The following is a 14,326-nucleotide window of genomic DNA, read 5'->3' as shown; positions in this document are numbered from 1 at the left end:
AGTAAAAAAAATATATATAATGAAAATGTAAGCAACACAAAGCCTCAATACAAGAATGTGTGTAGCGCCCATGTGTGTGTGTGTGTGTGTGGGTGGGTGTTTGTGTATGTTTGCATATATATATATATATATATATACGTATATGTGTGTAGTATCATCAGCGACGACAACAAAGCGAACGTGGAAAATTGAAAAATGTGAAAAGGCAGGCACGCAGAGCCAAGCAAAAATATAGAGAAGAAAAAAAAAGAAAAGAAAAGTGTATATATGTGTGTGTGTGTGTGTGTGTGTGCAACGCAAAAGCAAACATTTGAAAAATATTACGACTATTTGCATATGATGCGCACAGAGGGTGGCAAAGGGGCGACCCCATGGAGCAGCCGCTGGCGCTAACGGCATTTGCTTGAGTGGGTGGTGAGGTGGTTAGACGTCCGCGTGTGTGTGTGTGTGTGTGTGCGGCTTGAATGTAGTTTGTGTGTAAATAATACAACACAGCAAATGCCAAAGCACTGCACTATGGGGAATTTTGCCGTTTTTCGGGTATTTAGTCATTTTTGCGAAGTATGAAAATTTATAATTTTTTTATGTTAACATCTTAATAAAACTCAAAACTTTAAGGTACTGTACCCAAAATGTTGAATAACAGTCCACTGTTAAGCCTAACAGCTGTTAAAGTCAGCTGTTATCTTCGAAAAGCATTTGCCTTCAGCTTACAATTTGTGTTAGCCGATTTTCAAATCATCGTTATTCAATGACCAGACATTATTTTTGAGAAATTTAAAAAGGATATGAATTTTTAGGGCTTCTACTATGCGTTGGCTTAAAAACCAATTGATGTTTGAACTTATTTTAATCATTTATTGTATAATTAGCAAATGTTGTCAAATTTCATTTCTTGTAAATAAAATTAAACTTTGCAAAGACATATAAAACAGCCACCAGGGCGCACCAGTGTAATTCCAATTGCATGTTATAGAGTAATCAATTGGGATCTTAGTGCCTTTGTCTCAATGTGCACTTTTGCGCACAACCGGCGCAAATCAATTTTTAGCAGGTGACTATGAGCTGACCTGTGTTATATTTGGCTCAATGAAAAAGGCAACTCTAACCAAGAAATAGTAATTGTGATTTTGAAACTAAATAAGACTAATATTGATTCAACTTATAAATGATATTAAAAAAGCAAAAGCCGCTTTTTTTGCCAAAATATAAATTACAAATGGAAGAAATGCAGCAGGAACAAAAACTAGCTGACAACTATGAATGACTGCCTATGACAGCAAATGTTTATAAAAATAATTGTTCATTTGAGGCAGATTATGGAAAGTACTGTTCATCCTGTAGGCTTTTTTGGTAAGGAAGCGTCTGGTTTGCCCAACCAGGTCTATAAATCAGACTAATTTCATCATGCATGAGAGCAGAATCCATAATTTCGCTGATGGTTTTTAACAATGGATACATCTGATCAGATTATTTCTTCGGCAAATCTTTAGAAAAGAGTTTGAAAGCATAAAGGTCGCTGTCTAATGAAGTTGTACGTATTGTATTATGTAAAGTTGAAGGCACAATTAAATCAGTTGAAGAACCCGAATTTTTTTAGCGGATCAATATTTCTGGCTGATTTGGAACTCGAAACTGAAGAAAACTAATTTCGATTTTATGAAAGTTCGATTGTTTTCAATTAAAATTATTATTTTAAAGTATGAACAAGCAAAATTCTTAAAAAAAAAAAAAATTTTTAATACAAAATTTTAATAAATTTTTTTGGGTGGGCGGTGACACGCCCATTTTTATAAAATATATTTCTGATGGTATACATATTAATAATACAAAAACCGGATCAAAAAATCTGGCTTAGTTTTTAAGTTATTAATTAATACCCGATAATTTGGATTTTTCCCCATAGTGCACTGTAGAGATCTTCACACAAACACACACACACACACACACACATGCACACTCACACACACTTACACACTTTGCAGGCGAATCTCGTGCTCATTTCAGGCGTAAATGAAAATGTAAATTCGCTTAAAGGCGTGTGGCTAAAGAAATGGCGAAAAATTGGGGGCGTGGCCAAAGGGCGTTTTGGACAAATAGCGAACTGCAGTAGAAACTATTCCCGTTTCAATATTGCTTATGTACTCTCTTCTTCTTCTGCTGGTCTCTATTGGCCAGCCACAGTCTTAAATATGTATGTATGTCTGTATGTATTTGCTTATAATAGATTTTCTCAAGCATCGGAAGTAAACTTGAAAAATTTGGCCAACGCGCAAATTTTGGTTGAGCGAAAAGTCAATTTTGAAACGCAAAATGGACAAACAAGATGCCAATTGCGCAGTGGGGCAAGATTAATTGTGAAACAAATGAAATATTAGAAGCAAATTTATCCTTATATGTGCAAATTCCAATGAACTTTATTTAATTTTAGCGAGCAACATTTTAAATATATATATTTTTTAAAGTATTTTTTTTTTTAAATTTATTTTGTTTTTTAATTAATTTTTTTTTATATATATTTTTTTTAATTCTTGGAATATATTTTTTGCGTATTTTTCTCTTTACTAGAGCAAGCATCAAATTAATATTATTTTCTATGTGTGTGTATTTTTTTTTTTATTTTCTACTAAGTTATTTTGAATATATTCTTCGAATATTTGCCCACATTTCTCTTATATGATTCACTTTCTTATAAGCAACCGCATGCACAATGCATAAATCTATTAGATTGTTCAGAGTAATCATTCTGTTGTCGTCTTTTGTAATTTAATTACATCGAAAACATTTAAATGACAAACCAGCCAAGGGAAAGGCAGTTTTGTGATTCAATCTCTGTGCAACACAATTGTAACTGTAATTCTAATTTAACTAAAAGCTTTGACAAATCATGAAGAAGCAGTGACAATGGTTTTTATAGATATATGCTATCATTAGTAAAAACCAATTAGCTTAAAAGCTCATTTCAACATAATGCTATATAACGATTATCGTTTAAGACATTTGTTTAATGAGAAACTAATGAAGTAATTATTAAATAAATGTATTTAAAAAATACCAAATATAAACCTAATGTTTTGTTTAGTATCTAATACTTTTTCAACTATTGGAGGTCTATAAAAATATAGAATATATAAATAAATACTTTGTACTATAACACAACAAACATCCATAAAATCACAAGCCTCGCTCTACCTATTTAAATATATATACCAAAATACGAAATATATATCAACAAATATTTGAAAATTCTTCACGCATTTCATATCCAATTGATGTTGTTCATGAAACGCTTCAAATTTGTTTACCCATTTTTATTTTACCATGAATCCATCATGAATTTACGATGCCTTAAGAACGTTTCTCAAAATCTATATCTAACCATCAGGCAATATAAATGTAGAATTTAACGACAACTCCAGATTGCCAATCAATGACATTTCTGCATTTCTCTTCTTTTCTCTAGCGCTGCTTTTACGAGCTTCAAATTTACGAGCAAAACAAATTATAATAATTTTGTTTAAGTTGTTTTCCATTAAATTGAAGAACTTCATAAAGAAACCCAAATGCTTGGAGCCGGCAAAAATATTAAAAATCTCTCGATTTGTATTGACTTGAGTCATATTTCCAAAGCAAAGAGAGCATATACATATGTGTATATCTCTCTCTCTCTCTCTCAGTCTCAGTTTCTCGATGCGTCTCAATTCTCTGAGTCAGCAGACGGAAATACAAAACCATTGAGGACAGCTCCAAAAGCTGAATACGTGACAATATTGAAAGCTCAGCTGGCAACAGAGACAGAGACAGAGACAGAGACAGAGACAGTGATAGATAGATGGATAGGGAGCGAGTGAAAGAGCGAGCTAGAAATACCAAAAATTAACTAATGTGATATATAAGCATAATTTTATGCAAATAATTACATAAATGGCACAAACGAAATCCGAAAAGAAATAAAACGTTTCTTGCAAACAATTAAAGCGCCAATGTCGAGGGCGCCAACACAACAACAACAACAATATCAAACAACAACAACAGCGACATTGGCTATTGCCACAAAGTGTAAAAAGACGAAATATGCATAAATTTTACCGGATTTGCACACGTAAATTTATGACGTAGCCAAAACAGAGGCGTGGCCAATAAGCCAGCAACAACAGCAGCAAAACAGCTCAAACAAAAAGTTATGACACACACACACACACACACACATTATAATATATTTTGAAATATGCGACATTTAAATTATTTAGCACGTGCCTTCGAGCGCCAAAGGAGATCAAAGATTAAAAATAAATAATGCTTAATAAAAATATATTTATTTTATCTATATATTTATGTGTGTCTTCTGTCAACATTTTTTAATTATATTTATGTAGACCTATACATATATATATATGCATATACATGCACATCTTTATATACATGTTGTTTAATGATTTTTTTTATGACTTTTGAGCGACAATTTGTTAAGCTTCATGACAACTAATTTATGCAGTTTCTAAGAAATTTTCAACAAAATATAAATATTGACAAATTTTAATTCGTTTTTTATTTCTATTTTCAAAACAAATGAAATTTAAAATGTATACAACATTGACCATGAAAAGCTGACTGTTTTTAAATATATTTTAAATGAGGTAATTAAATATAAAGAAATAATAATAATAACTATAAAAGCCATACAAATTATTGTAACCCAATTTTGTTTCATAATTGTTAAATATAAGCATTCACAATTTTCGCATAAATAATATTTAAATAATTCTACAATATATTGTTAAGTGAAATATTAAATATGTATTGCTTAAGCAACAAGCCAAATATTCAAAGCCTTTTTTAATAACCAACTCAAAAGCCACTAAAATAAAATCGTAAAGCCATCGCCGTTTCTCCCAAAAAAAATCGAATAAAACAAAATTTGAGTTAAATTTGAGCTGATGTCAATAACCTGGCCAAAATGAGCAACAGCATCATTAACGGCATGCTTAAAGTGGAAGTGAAATGAGGCAGAGGTGCATGCAACAGCAACAGCAATGGCAACGGCAGCTGCTGCTGCTGCTGCTGTCACGCATGCAGCAAAACGAAGGCAACTCTGCCTCAAACTGTGGCAGCAACAAAATCCAAACTTTTGGGTTGCTGCAATCTGTTGCAGACTTTGTTTGCGCCACGCCCCCAATGGTAAAACGCCCCCGTATCGCATGGTAATTGTTTTTATGTTTACGTATATACCCTGTACATAGCAAATGTATTGGGTATGACAGATCGTTGGAGTAGGTAAAGTTTAAGCTGGAATGATTTTTGGAAATTCTCTTATATGTAATTATACACCTCTCTATTTTTATAATTTTAAATATATAAATATTGTATACATAGAATTTTAGGTATATAAATAAAATTATAAATTTGTTTATATACTAATTGACACTAAAAATCGTTCTCACTTTAGAGAATTTCACATACAATTACAATTCCCAGGGTATTTGCTAGGCATCTATACCCGTGCTCAGACGTACCCACATGGTTTTTCTCTGGCCTTTATTGTTTTTTTGTTTGACCGTAATGAGTATTTGGTTTCTGGATGTGTTGCTGCCAAAAGAGCAGATAGCAGCCGCCAAGATGATGATGATGGGGACAACTTTTAGCTTAACGGGCGGGACCCCAAATTCATTATCATCAACATCATCATCAGCATCAAGAACAACAAAAACAACATCATCATCATCATTATGTTCATTATCAACGTCGTTGTCGTCGGGGCAAACAATGCTGCAAACTAGAGGAATGACAAGAACGTTCCATTCCGTATGCAAACATGGGACAGCAGCAGCAGACGGCAACAGTTGCCCCCCGCCTTGCCACGCCTCTCCAACATCCAGCTGGCTTTTTCCCTATTGCCAACAGTAGGAGACAGTGCAGCAGCAGCAGCAGCAGCAGCAGCAGCAGCAGCAGCAGCAGCCCAGAGTCCAAGTCCATGCGACCTACACGCGTTTTGTGGGCGTTTTCAGACGCGCGAGATATTGAAACAGCGAAAATTGCAATTCCAATCGGAATTTGCGCGAATGTGTGAGTGTCTGTGTGTGCGCGTGTGCGTGTATGGCAGTTTGCGCATTTGTGTGTGTAATCGGAAGCTGAATACGAATCGGAAATAGCAAACAAGCAATTGCAACAGCTCAACTCGTTCAACACATGTCCAGCCCTTGGGATGCAAATCAGTTCACGTGGGTCAAAGATATTGGAGGACTACATGGAGATAGAGCGATTGGGGATCTATGAAATCTCATTACAGAATCGAGGCAAGCAATTGCAATTCTACATATATATAGACGCTATGAAAAACAATGTTGTGATTAACGAGAATGAGTAATACAGAGCAGAAATCGTAGGATCTGGCCTGTATGTGTGTAGATTGCCTTGCTATGCGATTCTCAGAAGTTTTAGTGAAAGTCGTGCCTTAGATTATATTTTTGTTAAGAACCTAGTTACTTTTATCAGCTTATTTACTCAGGCTAGTTGAATGTCTCACTCTCACACTTTCCATCTCTCTCTCTCTCCATCTCTGCATTATTAGTTTTTATATTATTTGTAGTTTTCCACATCATTTCTTTGTTAGTAATAATGAATTCAATGTATTTTTTATTATATTATTCATTTAGTTTTAATTTCTTATTAATTTTATTTTTTTTCTTGCCTATTTTGTTAGTATTTATTTATTTATTTTATTAAAATATAACAAATTTTCTGTCAGTGCATACATCGACACTATATACGCCTATCAATATATATGTATATACATATGTGACAGCACATGATGGAAACAAAAAACGGAATACAGAAATGATCTCATTTCCTTGGACAAACTGCTAATTAATCATTTAATATGTGTTTATTTATTCAAATAAACATTTTATTATTGCTGATTTCAATATAATATTAAATCGCAATTCTGACCGGATGACCTTAAAATTGAGATTAAAATACGTTTTCTATTGCACAATTGTTTCATTACATACTAATCGTGTTGTGTTTTTTTTTTACGAATATACATACATATATTTAACCTAATATTCGGCCGCAGGGTAGCGAAAAAGGAATTTGAAAAGAATTTGCTCAAGTTAATTAAAATGAAAACAAATATTATATATAGAAAGGTATTTATAGATATTTCTACTCTCAGCCAAGTTTTCACAAGAGAAATTCCTTCAACAAAATAATACTTGATATTTTATATAACAAACAGTGCACAGTAAATTAAAAATTAGACCATAAAAATTGTATGTGGCGCAGCCATGCAAGAAACCCGAAAAACCACAAGCTAAAACATTTATAAATGGAATTTTCTTTAAACCACAATAATGTATAAATATGAATTTGTAAACAAATTGCATGGGGTGAATATATTTATGTTTTAAGTCGAAGAATTTGCGTGGGCGAATGCGTGGGTATTCCATAAAAACACAGCCAGCGAGCGACTGAGATGGAGAAACAAAGATAAGAGAGAGAGAGAGAGAGAGGGATCAAGAGAGCGAGAGTTGCCATGAAATGTGCATCAAAGATCAAACCCAAAGTGGAACACAGAAATGGACACACAAAATGAAAAACAGCTGAAAAAATGTGTGAAACGTTGATTGGAAAAGCATCGAAAACATCAAACAAAAATAGTGAAAACGAACCAAAACACACAAACACTAAAATGCCGCATAATTATAAGAGTATGCAAGTGCGTGGGTTAACTGTATGTGTGTGTGCGTGTGTGTGCTAGAGAGCTAATACTGCAGCTGTCTCAGCTGCTGTGCTGCTGTGCTGCTGCGTGGAAGCCAACTCTTTTTTGCGGCTTACCTTTTTCCATGTTAATGATATGCAAACACAAACATAAGCGCACAAACACAAAGCCGCAAAGTCAAAAACAAAATAGCAAAAATACAACAATAATAACGGCACACAGGAAATACGCGCCATATACAACGGCAGTAGCGAAAAAAAAGGGCTGCCAAAGTGAGAGACTGGGAGATACATAGAAAGCGGATGAGAGGAAACGACAGAAATCAACACAAAATTTTGCGCGCGATTTGCGTCAATGAGAGCGACATGCCAATTGAAGATATGCAGAGGCAGACCGAGGGAGAAGGCGGAAGAGCGAGAGGATGAATGAGGGGGTCAATGTGAGTGTGCTGTTATTTCTGTTTTTTTTTTTTTTTTTTTTTTTGCAATTAAAACAAACAAAAATAAACTCAATGCGCAGTAAACAAATCAAGAGTAAATTATATAAAAGTGGCATCAGCAGAATTCATGAACAAAGAAAATTGCAATTAATATATTAACCCAAAAATATACGCACACATGCCTGACTGCTGCGGCGTGAGCAGAGGAAACGGCTATTAAAATCCCGCAGTGGGACAACGAAAATAAAAATTGTAAAACCCAATAAAGCAGTAAAACATACGGCACATGCATATACACACATATATGCACATACATACAAATATTTATACACACGCACTCACGCACACATATTGCAAGAGCTAGAAAGAGAAACAGCGTGAGAGGAAGAGCCATCGAACAGAGATACAACTTGTCGCAAGCAAACCGCAAAATGAAACAAGCTCAAGTCGAACATATGAAACAGCAACTACAAAAACATCACCACCAACAACAACAACGACAATGAAAAGTGGCAACAACGCATGATTATTGACATTGCGTACCCTTCTTGCAGGCAGCGACGGATGGCAACGGCGTCGGCGTCGTCATCGCCGTCGGCGGCGGCAGCGGTTCAATCTGCCTGTTTGGTTTGTCTACGCTCGGGTCTTGAAAACTGCCGGCACGGCACGGCCTGCCTCTGCCTTTGCCTCTGTCGAGGCTGTGTGTGTTGTTTACCTCAGCAGAAACAGAAATTCAAGCAAAGCAAAGCGAGAGCCAACCACAACAACAAACAGAAACAGCAGCAGCAGCAGCCCTCAACTTCGCTGCTAGCGTCGCTGCTTCTGCCGCTGGCGTCGCTGCTCTTGGAGCTACACGAAACTCCACCACGTCGCGACGTCGTTTGTCGCTGTCTTCTTTTCTTCAACTTTGTCTGCTGCCTACCAATACTGACTCACACTCGCACACACACACACACACACAAACATCCATACATATTTACATTTTATGCTCGTTTGCTGTTGTTGTTTCGCCGCCTGCACACACATTTTTATACTGTGGCTCACTCGCTCTCTTACAGCGCTGTCTCTTTTACACTGTTGTAATCGCGCCCTCACATTTTGACTGTTTGTTGCCTGCCTGCGCTGCCTGCTGCCTGCTGCTGCGGGTGCCGCAAATGTTTTTGCTTTTGGTTTATTTGCGGCAACCCTTTGGGTTTTGTTGCAATTGCCTTTGCTTTTATGTTGTCTTGACATGTAAAAATTTACTAATTGGATTTTGTTTTATGCACATGTCAGACAACATGTGTAATTGATCCACAAACGCGCTCTCTGACTCTCTCGGGCTCTTTCGCTCTCTTAAGCAATTGCTCTTTGACTCGTTAACTGACATTTGCAACGTGATCTTGTTTTCTTTTTTTTCCCCCCTTATGTGTGTGAGTGTGTGTGTTTTATTTAGTATGTATGTGTGTTTGTGTAGGTTATTACTGAGCTTTTTGCAATTAGCTCGTGTATGTGCTTAAAATATTTCCATCGTTGCATTGTGCATTGATTATCTGTTGGGGATTTTTAATTGAACCCAGATTAAAGGGCAAAATGCAAGCAGCAAATGTACAGTTTGTTCGTATGCGTACATCGGGAAACGTTGACATTTGCAAAATGCATTAAAAAAATCGCCGATGATAACATATTGACATTAACAGCAGCGACAACAATGGCGACTGCGGCTGCAACGGCGACTGCAACGGCGACGCCGCTTACGTTTTCGGCGTCAATGAGCGCGAAGGTGAGTGCAAGCAACTGAAAAAAAAAAACAACAACAACAGCAACACTGAGCAACTACTTATTAAATGCAAGACGAAACACAGAGCCAAATGAGCATAGCAACACACGCACGCTCACACACATTCACACGCACGCGTGAATAATGGAAAGGGGAGTGGGAGCGAGATAGCTGCAACTGGTATAGGTGTGTAATATACATATGTATAAGAATGAATTAAGTCGATGAGTTCGGCGACAAAATTTTGTATTTATTAAGGCAAACAACTAAGATAACTGACATATCAAATGTGACATCATACGTTGATTTTGCTACCTCTTTGTTATCATTTACAAACTAAATAACTACCAACTAAATATTACCTACAATATTACCATTATAAAAGCCGTTTTATCGTTGTGCCAAAAAAAGAAACGCCTTCCCGGAAATCCATAAACACAAACAAAAACATAAACAGCTCGTTGCACAGCACGTAAATATAAGTGAAAGATGAACTGAGTGCGCATTAGACGCGTCTGGTCACCTTTAAACGCACTCCAACTCTCTCTCTCTCTCACTCCCTCTCCCTCTCCGCGTCTTTCACACTCACCGACACTCACTCAATGTCACGAACACATGCCAATAATGCTAATGAGCGCAAATGCGTAAACGAGCCAAAAACAAAACTTTGTGTAGTGGGAGTGGGCGAGCCATTGCCTACCTTTTGATCAGTCTTTGTGTGTGTGTGTGTGTGACAGTATTTTTTTTTTACGTCTGCTCGCATTCGCACACAAATCATTACATTATCCTGCACACACTCCAAAGCTGTGGCCACACTCTAACTCTTGCTGTTACTCTGTCCCTCTCTCTCTCTCTCTCTTTCTCTCTCTGGCTGCTGGCGTGCCTGGGCTCTTCATCAGGTTTACTGTGCACGTTCTTAAAATGATTTTGGCGAGAGAAACAACAAAAACTGCAAAGAAAAGCAGCAGCAGCCGCAGCTGAAGAGCCTCGACCATAACCACAACTTGGCCAATTTTGGCAAAAACAAGTGACAAACGGACTAAAAGGAGAGCGCAATGAGAACGGGCTGGACCGGAACGTTAAACAAGACAACGACAATAGCAACAATAACAACAACAACAGTAACTACTGATGGGCGCTTAGTGGTTCAGTAGAAACGGGCCAATGTACTATTTATGTATATGTGTATGTGTATGTGTATGTTTGTGTATTTGTGTGCACATTTTGGGCCAATAAGTCACACAAACAAACAAACAAACAAAACTGGCTACTGCAATTGGCAACAGCCGGATGCCTTTTGCCAACACTTTGGCAAACGATCAACGGCCACAAGCAGATGGAGTTGATGAAGAGGAAGAGGAGAAGAAGACGAGTGCGCTTATGGGCAATGCGTATGCGAGTGTAACATTCATCACTCACACACACACACACAGATACAGCTACATGCATTCTTGTTGCCATATTTATGCGATGCAGCAGTGCAGACGCTTTTAATGTCTTTTTGCAGCATCTTCCACTCTTCATTATCGTCTCATCAATATAGAAAACAAAAACAACAGCAACAACAACAACAACAACGATTGAAATGCGAATTACAAGCGTTGCCAGACAGCCAAAGTTTTCATTGTTACAGAAGCTCAGACATACACACACACACACACACACACAGACACGCACATGCACTTATAAATAGCTAGATATATGTAAGTAAATGCATAAATAAGCATGACTATGTATGTGTGTGAGTGTGAGTGTGTACATTTGTATATTGATTAGTTTGCGTCAGAGCTCAGACGGAATTCTCTTCTATTTTGCATTTTAAGTGGCAGATTCTAACAGTGAGTGAGTGAGAAAGAAAGAGAGAGAGAGAGAGAGAGAAAGACAGCAGCCAGAAAAGCAATGAGCAAACCTCAAGCCGCAAAATAACAAAGTGCAAAGGAGTAAGACTCACTGTGTGGAGGAGAAGAAGAAGGTGGGGCTGGTAGCTCAGGGCATAGACGGCAACAAATGCAGGTGCGAAATAGGCGGTCAGATTGAGGTTAAAGCAGTTCATAATCTCAAGAAATTGAAATTCAATCTATCGTCTCTATGCTAGAAAATTTCATAACAATCGAATGGGGAAAAAACAAGCAATGTAAGTAGAATGCAGAGAAGTCGCAGCACATGATACCCTGATATTACTGAGGTAATATGTTTGAGTAAATATATTAAAATTAGAAAATTACGCAAAAAAATTTTTTTTTTAATTTTAATATATTCATATTCAGAAACTTTGCAGAGCTCTTTCTCTCTCTCTCTCTCTCTCTCTCTCTCTCTCTCTCTCTGTGCAGCCAATTTGTAAGATATCAAGCTAAGGCCAACATGAAAACGATTCAATATTTGCATATTAAAAGACCCTGCGAAGCATGGAATTCCTGGAAATGTAATTCGAATTCCAGGAACCGAACCGAACTGAGAGCTGCAGAGTTTGATTTAGGACAGCAAAAATATTAAACGTTTTACATAATTGAATTAGTTTGAGATTAATACATATAAATATAAATTTGATGCAAACGACAATTGTTTTGCAAATTGCATTTCAGCTTCAATAATTAAAATTTACTTATTTCTAATTACAGCAAATAATAATTGGAGTTCTGTTAATTGCATGGCAAACATTGTAATTTGTTAACTATTGAATGAAATTGCAAATGCAATCGTATGTGAAATTTGTTTATATTCTGTTTTATAGTTAAATACATTTATGAAACAATGCGGAGTAATCTAAAAAAGATAATTCGATAACCGGTAATCAAATTTTTTATTATTAATGTATAATTGACTATGTATTGGTTTATCTTTAAACTCAATGCATTTTTATAGTTTTTGGTGTATTTAGTTCAGTATTTAAGATTACCATATAATAATTTTAATTCTATACAATTTTTGTTATACTTGGCTCATTATTTTTATCAAGATCATTAGATCGCTAAGATCATATATTGATATTATTATCTAAAATTGATGACTGTTTCTATATTTATTTCATTTAATTCGGTTTTGTTTCTTAGTTTTTTCCACTTCTACCATATTCCATTTCTTAGTAATGTCTATAGATCATTAATAATATAATATTATTTAGAGACTTTTCTATAGTTATTTATTATGTTTCATTTTACATTTTATTTCTTTCTCCCATACTTTCTTTCTATACATTTCTACCATATTCCATTCTCTTCCCCTTCTTTATTATCATTGTTGATGCCTTTCTTTAATCATTTTTACATTTTCTCATTCCTTTCATTCCAGCTAAGCCGTTCAAGGTCTTTCGCCTATTGTGATCTATTCCCACCTGATTCCCCTTAATTGCCTGACGATCCTACACTCTCTGCTGTTCCATTTCCGCTTAGTGTCAATTGCCACTTACCTCATCAGCTGCTTGGGTGGCGGCCGCCAGCAGAACTAACAGCATTGCTGACACCAGCATCCATTTACCGTTGCTGGGCATTGGCGACGGCGACTTCGACGTCAGCATCGACTGCGCAGTTTTCAGCTTTGATTTCATTTTGGTTGCGTGGGTGATTCTGTTGTTGTTGTTGTTGTGTTTGTTGCAGCAGCAGCAATTGCCAAGAAATTGATTCCAGATTTGTTTATAGAATGGCGATTGGCAGTAAAAAGAGCTAAGATTGAATTGCGCTTGTTCAAATTCTTTAGAAATTTGTGTAATTCTTTTTTTCTTTTATTCTTCTGCTTCCTCTTATTTTTGTTGTTATATATGTTGTAAATGCAATTTAAAAACTGGTACACGCTGAACAATAAAATGAGATAAAAACAAAACCCGTTAGAGATACATTTGATTTATGCTTTCATTTGAAGCAACACTCGCGCACTGAAACATTTTGGCAATGGAACGACGACGAAGCAATCGCGATTTATCAATTGAAACTCAAACAGAACGCGTACAAAAACAATTCAATTGCGAGCCGTCTGCGTGTATGTGTGTGTGTGTGTGCGGGAAAGAGAAAAAGCAAGAGATAGTAAGTGAGAGAGACAATCATAAATAACACATTTATTCATTTAATTTTCAATAATTAACAGCAATTTTTAGTGCGCGCGCGGCTAAATCAAAGCAACTAGCGCCAGAGCGCGAGAGCACGAGAGTTCGTGAGGCGGCCGCGGGTGGGCGGAGCAAGGGAGAATAAACAACAAGATTACTGCACGAAGCAGCAGCACACAGAGAGGCGCAACAAAACAAAAATGATAAAATGAGACAGCGAAGCGGGCAAGAGCACAACCAAAAAGGTGCCAGCAGAGAAGAAGAAGAACATCAGCAGCGAATGGCTGCCTGACTGTATGATTGTATGTGTGTGTATGTGCGCTGGTGTAATACACTCTCACGCCATGTACGTGCATCTGTGTGGGCAGCGTA

General features: G+C 36.5%; 1 protein-coding gene across 6 annotated transcripts in view; it reads right to left on the bottom strand.

The window, feature by feature from the left end:
- The window catches only part of LOC6579535 (syndecan), a 137,631-nt gene extending 123,848 nt beyond the window's left edge, over positions 1-13,783 (bottom strand). For 2 of the 6 annotated variants that reach the window (XM_044010797.1, XM_044010798.1), the window contains exon 1: positions 13,325-13,783. In XM_044010797.1, the coding sequence (XP_043866732.1) occupies positions 13,325-13,462 (138 nt within the window). In that variant the 5' untranslated portion in view covers positions 13,463-13,783. The remainder of the gene's footprint in view (positions 1-13,324) is intronic. The other 4 variants (XM_044010799.1, XM_002005393.4, XM_032730598.2 and 1 more) reach the window with 4 other exon arrangements.
- Between the last annotated feature and the right edge of the window lie 543 nt (positions 13,784-14,326).

The sequence above is a fragment of the Drosophila mojavensis genome, unplaced genomic scaffold (assembly GCF_018153725.1).
Source record: "Drosophila mojavensis isolate 15081-1352.22 unplaced genomic scaffold, ASM1815372v1 contig_80, whole genome shotgun sequence".
Taxonomy (NCBI): domain Eukaryota; kingdom Metazoa; phylum Arthropoda; class Insecta; order Diptera; family Drosophilidae; genus Drosophila; species Drosophila mojavensis.
The sequence above is the reverse complement of the archived record's forward strand: the minus strand, read 5'-3'. Positions and strand labels throughout refer to the sequence as shown.